The sequence below is a fragment of the Labrus mixtus genome, chromosome 21, assembly GCF_963584025.1.
Source record: "Labrus mixtus chromosome 21, fLabMix1.1, whole genome shotgun sequence".
In the NCBI taxonomy this organism is placed as follows: domain Eukaryota; kingdom Metazoa; phylum Chordata; class Actinopteri; order Labriformes; family Labridae; genus Labrus; species Labrus mixtus.
In genome coordinates, this window is record NC_083632.1 from 19,803,940 (window position 1) to 19,814,404 (window position 10,465).

At 39.3% G+C, this 10,465-nt stretch overlaps 1 protein-coding gene across 2 annotated transcripts; it reads right to left on the bottom strand.

The window, feature by feature from the left end:
- Window positions 1-896: 896 nt before the first annotated feature.
- csdc2a (cold shock domain containing C2, RNA binding a) lies at window positions 897-9,896 on the bottom strand. 2 transcript variants are annotated; one of them, XM_061028160.1, is made up of 5 exons: window positions 9,679-9,896; window positions 9,307-9,557; window positions 5,792-6,164; window positions 5,459-5,581; window positions 897-4,066 (listed from the first exon to the last, which is right to left on the bottom strand). In XM_061028160.1, exons 3-5 carry the CDS (start codon window positions 5,977-5,979, stop codon window positions 3,904-3,906), a joined length of 474 nt encoding a protein of 157 aa, XP_060884143.1. In that variant the 5' UTR covers window positions 5,980-6,164; window positions 9,307-9,557; window positions 9,679-9,896; the 3' UTR covers window positions 897-3,903. The 2 variants fall into 2 exon arrangements, with proteins under 2 accessions (XP_060884143.1, XP_060884142.1); XM_061028159.1 differs by lacking the exon at window positions 9,307-9,557.
- Window positions 9,897-10,465: the final 569 nt, after the last annotated feature.

Consider the following 10,465-nt stretch of genomic DNA (forward strand, 5'->3'; position numbering starts at 1 on the left):
GATCATGAACTCTGCTGACACCTAGTGGTGAAATTGATGAACTAAAGAAAAATGGCAAGATAAAAAAACGTCAAATGTTTAACAAAACCCTCTAAAATGTTGCTTTGCAAGAGTCTGAACTTAAATATGAAGGGCTGCCTGAGAGGAAGGATTCTTATTCGACAGCAGGTTTAAGCTTAATCATCAATCATACAGTCTACAATTATCAACAATAAAATATAACCTATTTACTCTTGTACTATGAAGCCTACAAATTTGACATCCAATGTCCAATGATACTTCACCCTTTTTGTTTGTTGGATTTACTTCATAGCTTCTTTACCAGTACAATTTACACACGATGAGCTTACAAAACATGATAATACCAGATCATCCAGGCGTTGAAGCAGCTGTGAGGAAATTTTTGCAAATTAAAAAGACTTAAATTAATACTGGTGTATTTTAATGTCCAACAAAAGCAAATGAGACCATCAGCAAGAAGACTGATCATTTCTATGATGATATTTTTAATATCTGAAAGTGCTGCATTTTTCCATCTAGGAGTTTTGTTTCAGTGGAGCAGTGTGTGTTTGTTATTTCTGCTTCAGTAAAACAAGTGAATACTTTCCGTATCTGTAGTGTCTGGGTTGCCAGGTCAGGTCAGTGAAGGCCTGTTTCTTTTCTCCAGGATTCAACATAATCTGTGCCAAAACAAGCCAAGACAATGAATGATCCCAACCAGCTGTCTGAGACATAGCAAAAAAAAAGAACTTTGTTAAAGAGGGCTCTTAAAATAACCGCCCTAGTTATTCCACTTTGTACTGAGATCACTGACGACTAAAGAGATGGAGAGAAAAGGAGCACAGAACGTCCTTCAAACAGTATCATCGTATTCAAAACACAGAGCGCCACACAGGTTTGTGAATACAGTAGTAAGTTTTATTCAAACTCGACCTTAAAGACAAAAGACAATGTCACAGTGATCTGACAAAAATAAAAAGTGCTTGCGAACACAATCAAACTCGTTTCTCTCACAGGAAAGAAACCTAACACAACAGTGTGTTACTACACTGTCAAGTCACACTCAATGATGCATAGAACACCTGATGATGTCTCTCTGAAGGCGCCGGCTGTTACTGCATGATGAAACAAAATAAACACAATCTACATTAAAAAAAAAAAAAATACCACAAACAGTACAAAACATGCCAATAACCAGAAACAAGACTGCTTGTTATTTTGTACATGACATAGCTAATAAAAATACACGAGGATTATGTAGAAATAAGAAACTTGTTAGGAAAGGTCGTAGGTTTTTTTTAACCTGTCGATGATGACATGACAGTAGCAAAGAGATATTAACAGGGAAGTATCATTAGAGTGAGGTGTGCAGTGTAATAGTCAAAGAGGCTTACATTTGCACAAATACTTATAAATGCAGCTTTTAATTACCAAAAAACCTGATGGTCTCATAGTTACAAATGATAAATAAGTCAATAAATAAATAACCTTTTTTTTTTCAAACTCCCAACAGGACATTTTTCCTGCTCTGTTTTTTGTTGACAGTCATATGCCGTGACATGTAGAAACATATTAAGACTCCACCTTATCAAACAAACTAAATCAGCAGTTCATCGTCCTCAGCCTGATACTGTTCTCTGAAAGTTGTTTTGATTTTTTCTCTTTATCACTTTTTTTCTTGCATAATATGAAAAAAAGAAAAGAAAGCTCGGAAGCTGCAAATAATGTATTTTACCAGCTTTATAACAACAATAGAAAATACTAGAAACTTCTTGCTATCAAAGCTTATTTTCTTTTTTCTCCACAAACAAATTAGAGAAATAGTTTAACATTTTGAAAAAGGTACATATTCACTTTTTTGTTAACAGTAAGCAATACCTCTTTCAAGCTTACACAAAGGTTTAGCTAGCAGGTGGTTAGCTTAAAATGTCCTAAAGACTGGCGTTTTTCTTTTTTTTAGTGCATTTAACAAATAATATGTTTATAGCTGAGCTTTAGAGGTGCTGGTGCATTTTCTGTCACCTTCAGGGAACGCGAGGCTAGCTGTATCCAGTCTTTGTGCTCAGCCAGTTTAAGCTAGGCTAACAGCTCCAAGTAGCTTGACATTAAGTAGGTAAAGGAAAGTAGTATCCATCTTCTCAGCTAACTCTTGACAAAAAAAAAACCAAATAGGCATCATTCCTCAAATGTCAAACTATTTTTTCAACCTTATCAAGTTAACCTGAAGAGCCATAAATTGAGAACTGCTGATTTCATATCTTGCTTCAAACACATTCTTTATATCACTTTAAATCAAGCTGTATCTGTTATCCACTACACCCATAGATCATCACTCCATCCTCTGCCCTTTTCCTGACCTTCTTCCCTCTCCTGTTCCCTCACCCCAAACCCTCTGGCCTGGTTTCCTGTGGCAGGCCAACACAACGTCCAGCTACTGTCTTTACCACCAAAACTGAAGACCGTCATAGGAGCTGGCTACAATAATACTGGATTTCTACATTTTTCAAGTAGACAAAATACAGAAGTGCTACAACACTAAGAAGGAAAATAATTCCCTATATATCGAGCTTATTACAGCTCCTGAGGCCAAAATGCATTTGTCAGACTGAATTCCCACTGTTTTCATTTGGCAGCCGTGAACTAGCAGGGTTTTTGAGTACATCATGAAAATAACATGACTTCCTGAAGGCACAGCTGAGCAGCTGCTCCCTTGGCATTAAGACAACAGAAAGGGTCTTTACAAATGTGATTTCCTTTTATTTTCTTCTCTGTCTGCCGTTGTAAACACAGTCACAATATGGCTAAATTTTTCATTGAGATGTTGGTCACATGACTTTTGGCAGTGGTGACACAAAGCTTCCATCAGTAGGTTGCTTGGTTGTAAAAAGAGGCGACATGAAAGTGGGTCTGAAAGAGAGATTTACTGAGCTGGTCCCATCAGATTTAAATTAGACTCTAAGCAATCTCAGAACTCATCGGCTATCATCCGACAATTATGTTGCCTCTGGGAGCAATGGCCAGCTTTTACGAGGCTGCCAGTGTAGCCACAGGATAGTGATGAAGGACTTCCAGCAAAGACTTTGTTTTCTGTGTGTTGCGATAGTTTACCGTCCAAAGAGCAACATAAGTGAGAATGGAAATAGTGTTGAGAAACTAAATCCAAGAGCAGGTTGTTAACTTGCACTTGCAAGCAGATGTTTGATCAAACTATTAATAAAAGCTAAATAATCGTCAGATGACTGCTGATGGGTCCTTGGATTGCTTTAAGGTGGATTGCTTTTCGCCCCTTTTATGGTCCGCACAGACTGTTCTCCTTCGCACAGGCATTGCCCAATAAAAAACGCTTTTGGGCAATACTACTCATACAACAAACAAAACCAAGAACATTTCTACTAACAAAATCCTGTACTGTACCACATCTGTAAATAAAGATTAGCTTGTCTGTAATGTGCTGAACGAGTGCCAATGTAGCTTAACTGGGTCAAATTGCAGAAAAATAAGATTCAGCCTCTTCAGCATCCGAAATTTAAAACATTAGTTCCCTAACAGCAACTCATTTTCCAAGCAAAAAAGATTCTCAAGGTCAAAGTGAAAATGCTAACACCATACCCTGTTAAGATAATCTTAACCAAGACATATATAATTAAAACATTCAAAAAGAAATGATAAAACCCTGACCTTCAAAGGAAAACATTCAAACGTATACATTCAAAACCTTAATTATAATCCTAATACTCAACTGAACCAACACTTTTCATAACAATGTCACCTCAGGCCCAAGCGAAAGGCCAAGTTCTGAGTCCTCCTCTTCTGACCCGGCCCCAAACCTTTCATCCCAAAAACATAAAACCCTCAAATTAAATCCTCCTTTGTCTTTGCAGCCTCACAGCGTGTATCACTGGTTTAGGAGCTGATGATCTGACCTGACCAGGTCTCATGCTTTGTGCCTGGATTCAGGTGGGTGATCACTACATCGACAGCCTGGATCTTCTGGTTCTTGGGAGGGATGGGACACACCTTGTACGTGACCTCGTCCCCTTCCATAGGTACGTACTCTCCATCAATGCTGTACAGGAAACATGAGCAAAAACAGCAAACCATTGTAAATTCATACATGGGAAATCAATGTTTTATACGTTAAATCTAATAGGCACAGATAGTCTGAGTTAGCCAGAAAGTCTGAAAGTCTGGGTTAGCACAAAAGTCTGATTAGCTACTATTAGACAACAGCTAGCCTAATAATAGCATTAAACTACTTTCTGGATAACATAACTGTTAGAATTGAAGGCAATGCTTTGAAAAGTTTGCAAATTCCAAGCTAATTTTACATTAGTTAATGTCATGTCATCTAGGAATTTAAGCCAGTCCTTTTGTATCAAGTCATATTCTTATGCAGTCATATTATCTTTCAGACTCTTCAAAGCTAACACTGATACTATCTGGAAAGTGGCTGATTGATGTTAACTGTGGTCTGACAGAGGCAAAACGTTTAGTTTGTATTTTATAATATGGGTCAAGATTTTTCACTTTGTATTGATGAATAGAGAAGCAATATGATTTTTATTGGCAGATACCTTGTACATAGCAGGAATACATATACATACATATATATACTGTATATACATATAAGATTCCTATCCTGGGAGTGACATCAGAGGAAAATGCAACTGTTCAACTTCCATTTCCCAAAACTCAAAGTGTTACCTGCTGCTTCCTGCTCACAAACAGGCACTCCAAATTTATACTGTGCTGCCATAAAGTTAGGGGACTGGTTGGAGACGGTGGTAATTTTGGAAAAACACTAACTTATAGTGTCTAGTAGACTATGACTAAAGCTCCACAACACAACCAACCCATCATTTCCCATTTTTGTAAATATATGGAGCCCTGCGTTAGTTCAGGCGTAATACGGTAGTCCTGCCCGCAAGCGACCATCAGCTGGTCTGAGAACCGCCCCAATGCCAACCAATCATTTTCACACTCTGACAACATGGTGGTCAATTTAAACCTTTCTGCCTCTCACTCCTCTTGTATCACATCCACTCTGCTGCTAGACACGGCTGTGAAATGCTCCGTCCACCACCTCAACCTCCACCAGCTTCAGTCAGCACTTTTTATAATCTAGGATGAATTGTTTGCTTGTTATGTCTGCAAGATGTCAGTATCATTACATGCACATTCAGGTTCTGTTCTGCATGTCCCCTTGGGGGGAATTAAATGTTTGCGCTCTCAGCAGAATCTGTGGCATGCTGCACTGATACTGCTGAGAGCTAAAAGCAGAACCAATACTGCCATCTACAACTGTACAAACCACAAGAGCAATAAATGATTAAATCTATGACGAGAGTATTCATGACTGAAATAGTCTCTAACACAAAACTGAGTCAACACTCGTGAAATCACTCAGACTTATTCAGGGGTAATGTTTTGAGATTTTAAGAAACTTAAAAATACTCACTCAGAGATGTGGACAAAGATGTCCTCTCCTCCGCGAGAGGGGCGGATGAATCCATGACCCTGAGACCTGGAGAAGTTTTTACACACCCCTTTGTATACTGGACCTGATCTCGCTCGCACTGTCCTGCATAGAAAGAGAGACAGAAGCAGAGCCAGAGGGAGAGAGAGTGGGACAGTGCATCATAATTCACGACAGTTATACAGATATTTTGTCTTTTAAATGTTTTTTTTTTTTTTTTATCCCTATTTTCCATCTCTCATTTCATGTCATGAATTCAAAACTTGCTCATCAATTGTCTTTTTTTTACACACACATATGAATACAAACACTCACGCTGAGTATGTGCGGGTGCGTTTGGTGGGCAGTGGGCTGGGCAGCTCTCCGGGCTGAGGCGGTTTCCTCTCCCGCTCCCAAACCCGACTGCCCTCCCTTAGGAAGGGGAAAGAGAGCTGCAGGGGGGTCCGGGGGGAGGTGAGTGGCAGCGGAGGGTCAGCTGGTGATGAAGGATCAGGGTCTGACATCTTAATTTAATTACAGGTTGGGATTTTTTGTTGTTGTTGTCGTTTTCTCTGCGTCAGATCTCCTCCAACGTTGCACAAAGACGAAGAAGAAGGAGGGTCACGCCTCCTGCATGGCCAGGGAGTGTGTGAGGGAGGGGAGATATGCACAGAGAGGAGGTCTTTCAGGTGGAGGAGAGAAGCAAAAACTACCTGAAATAAAGAAGGAAACGAGGTTAAGAAAGATGGACGCGAGAAGTTAAGGTGGGGGGGTCCGCAACAGTGAAACCGTAACTCTCCTGGTAGCGTTTAAGCTCTAAAGTGTTCCAGGGACACATTTTTTCTTTGAGTAAAGTTTGTGTATTCAGTTCAGAAAATATAAAGTATAGAATTGTTTTCGATTCTCCAACTTTTACATTTCACTAACAAACCACTGGTGCACCTTTAAAAGACATTAAAACAATATAAAACCTTAATGTAGCTTAATGTATTTATAACTTGTGCAATCTTATAAAGAAAAGACTCGGGCATTTTAATGAAATTGTCAGATAGGACGACACATTTAGCACCAGGTGTTCATTTGGTGACAAATAACATGTCAACCCAAAATAATAAAACATAATGATGTGTCTTAATCAAAGTGAGACATGTTCTCTGACTGCTTTGCATTCTGGTCCTTTGAGTCTTGTAAGCATCAAAATTATGGTTAGTGCCTCTTACAAATGGACTTCTTTATGTATGACCGTTGATCATAAAAAAAATCACCTGTAACGCCCGCCATGCTCTTTGATTATGAGGGAGTGACACCAGAACTGTTTAATCATTTGAACATATGTGGTTAGACGTCATTGTAGCTGTATTAGAAGAAGGTACATGTGATTGTTTTTACATTAGTAATACAGAGAGGTTGAAAATGACCAATTGGTTCATTTTACTAGCTTTTAATTGTTTTTTTTTTGTATTACCTCCTGTAGTTATAAAAACGACCTCACAACAGCCGGAAGTTGCTTTGAGAAAAATGAAAATAATAAGCAGCAGGACATCAGAGCCCCAGATTGTGACCTTGTTGGCTTTTAAAAGGTCCCCTATGGGGCGCCGGTAGCCAAGTGGTAAGTGTGAGCGCCCTAATGTACCCAATGGGGGCTATAATCCTCCAAGCAGACAGCCTGGGTTCAAATTCAACCTGTGGCTCTTTTCTCCCATTTCATTGCCCAATCTCTCCTTCCTATTTCTGACTCTACCCACTGTACTTTCTGTGATATAAAGGAATAAAAAGCCCGAAAATAAACCTGAAAAAAGTTCCCCTATTTTGTAAAAACAAGCCTGTTCCCAGAGGGCTCAACTCTTCTCATCACGCTCCAATACATAAAAAAAACTCCCCTTTTTACAAGAATGAGAACTATTACAGGATTACTCCTTAAACTGAGTGTCCGAGCAACAAGCTGCTCTCTGCTTCAGATAATCATATCAGCTGGGTCACCGTGCCATGACACACACTGACATTTTGTAACTGGGAGATGTGATGTGTGTACTATTATGTAAGCAATTACTTGATACACTTGATACAAACACAAAGATTATTACAGGAGTTAAACACATACTAAAACACAGTATTTGTGTTATTATCCACCTCCCAACAAATGTTAGTATTTATGTTGTCTATATCATCTGCAGGCTTTACGTTTGACAATGGATGAATTCAGAGTGTAGAGTGAGGCTCGCTCAATATCAGACTCTGTCTTTCTTACTGTCAGTCTAAATATAGTTTGTGTGTGAGAGTTTGTGAGTGTATGTTTGTGGGGAGTGGTTATAGAGAGGTTGTGTGAGGTTAACATGGAGAACTGTTCCATTAGCTTCTCTAATAACAGGAAGTCACATTAAAAAGAGAGTTTACAGCCAAGCTATCTGCTCTGCGAGAGATGGTATTAACAGTGCTTTGGGCTACATGCTAACGTCAACATTCCCAAAATATCAATGCTAACATAAGGATGCTAAGCAGGTACCAAGCTGACTGTTCAAGTATCTAACAATCTTAGCTTGCGAGCTAGCAACCTGAGTTAGCTTTTTCTGTTCTGTGTAGCCTATGTTAATGTGCGTCAACCAAAGTGAACCTGCTTTAAAAAAGTGTCTTTCTTATGATTAACATAGGCTTGCTTTTTAGTAATGATAAAGGCAATTATTGTCTTGCTTTTGGTCAATTATGCTGCCTTTTAACCAAGCAGGCATGATTTTTTTCTGTCTTAGAAAAGAACTTCATTTCAGGTTTAAGATCTTCAATCAAAAGTCAGAAACTCATTCAAACTACAGTCATGGTAATATAGAGAATAGAGTTTCCCTAATGGTTGTACTAAATGTTTTTCAGACAGTGCATAATGGGAGTTACAAATCTTCAATATCAGGTTTGAAAGTCATTATCTTGTATAGGCTTTTAAAAGAAGCTTTTATGGGTGATATAGCACTTTCTGAGGAAGTGTTACTATTGAGTTATTGTGTGTTAGCATTCACACATCTTTTAAAAGACCTAATGGCCCTCTTGTTATTCTTTATCTTCCTTATCAAATAACATGACTGATGGATGGAAAGGTGTAAAGACAGTTTGTAAAACAATATAATTAGTGAGGTTTAGGTTGGCTTTCACAAATCAAAACATTTTTAAATAGAAGTGTTTAGAGTCCTCAGAATCAAAAACAAGTGTCTCGATTCACTCTAGTTTGTATTTTAATTTGGCTGAAAGATTCTGTTTATTTGTTGGGCCTTTTTCCTCCTGGAATAAAGTTGGTAAGTGTTTGTTTAAGACAAGGAAAGCATTTTTTCTCTGTTGTGAGGAGCGATGACTAAAACCATGACTGATGGATGACAAGGCGAAATATGTGCCCTAAATAATTTAGCATCCTGACTGGTCCTTTTTCATTAGCCCTCTTATTGTGCCGGGAGGCATAGCAAGTGGACCTGTTTAATGAGGCTACAGTGCTTCAGTGTCAGAAAACATTTAATCAGGAGGGTGAGAGGCTGAATTTAAAAAAAGAAAAAAGAAAAGAGTATGAGAAGTCAGATCAGAAACTGGAGTGAAGGGAAAGGGGGAGAAGCTGTGGGAGCTTTGAAAGCAACAGACAAAAGGGCAAAAGCACCTCCCTGTGAAACCAGGGCACTATGGCTGTTACTGCTCTGCATCAGCATGGGAGACACGTCAAGTACTCTGCACACACACACACACACACACACACACACACACACACACACACACACACACACACACACACACACACACACACACACACACACACACACACACACACACAGAGAGAGAGAGAGAGAGAGAGACACAAACACACACACACACTTTATATTAACCTTTAAAGGAGACTGCCTGTTTTTATGGTAAAATGTGTTTGAATGTGAGGCCAGCAGAGCCTACATAATTCATTAGAAAAAGAAAAGCCCTTCAGGCCGGTTGTTTCCAGAACATTCTCACACTGTGGCAGCTTGAGACGAGAAGGCGACAGGATGCTCCACTCATGGCCAAAAATGTGACACCAAAATACGTCTCGGCACAAAACACCGCTGTGTGTATATAAAAAAAGATGACGGCTCAAGTGGTCCTTCTGTACAATGATAAAGACACATTTCATCACAATACAGCCATGCACCGTCCGCCCCTCACTCAGAATGAAAGGATTGATGTGTGAAGCTACAAATCAACCATAAACCCGATCGATTACTCACCGTGATCAGCTGTCAGCCAGGCCAAGATGTGTCCCCGTGTTAAAGATGTGATTTAAGGCAATGATGTAATTAAAGCCGGTGAAAGCTGCGGGGACATGCGGGGAATTAGCCTAGTCAGTGGATCTTGGTATGGATGCGGCGCACACAGGCGGGATTAAAAAAAAAAAGAGAAGCAGCAAATGAAAAGGAGGCAGCAGAGATGGGGCGGGGGGTGCAGGGGGTTACTGCTGCTAAAAACAACAGCGGGCTTCACCACACTACAGTCCAGTCTTTGTTCTCTTCATGGATGGAAACGGATCCTAATGGTCTCCTTTTTTAGCCCAGTGAGATTTGATGTGAATGGACTGGAGCTGCTTATCTGTTTATTTAATATCGGCTACTTACTCATTAATAAACAGAGACTACAGATATTTAGTGAATGTGTGCTGAATGACCTTTAAAAAAACATGTCAAAGTCACAGCTAAGAATACAGCAATATTATCTTTATTTTATTTTATATATAAAATGTTTATTTTTCATTTTAAATCGAATTGTATTTCGCTACCTGCCTGAAGTTACTTCCCCGTGTTTTTAGTGTTTTCATATTTTGTTTTTGTTTTACTGTCATCCTATGATGTAAAGTTATCTTGCCTTAATGGAACTTTCTGTGTTCATTGTATTTTAAGCAGGGCCCACTAGTATGAACTTGTCATGGTCACCCATTCCCTCACACCCTCCTGCCTCAACCCCTTCAATGATAGTGGACCACTTCCGGTCGTGACGTTTCTGATGACATCATCTAGACTT

Coding starts and splice junctions, on each gene's coding strand:
- csdc2a (XM_061028159.1), bottom strand. CDS start 5,979: ATGTCAGACCCTGATCCTTCATCACCAGCTGACCCTCCGCTGCCACTC. Junction 5,582..5,791: donor CGCACCCGCACATACTCAGC/GTGAGTGTTTGT, acceptor CTTTCTATGCAG/GACAGTGCGAGCGAGATCAG. Junction 4,067..5,458: donor ATCTTTGTCCACATCTCTGA/GTGAGTATTTTT, acceptor TTTCCTGTACAG/CATTGATGGAGAGTACGTAC.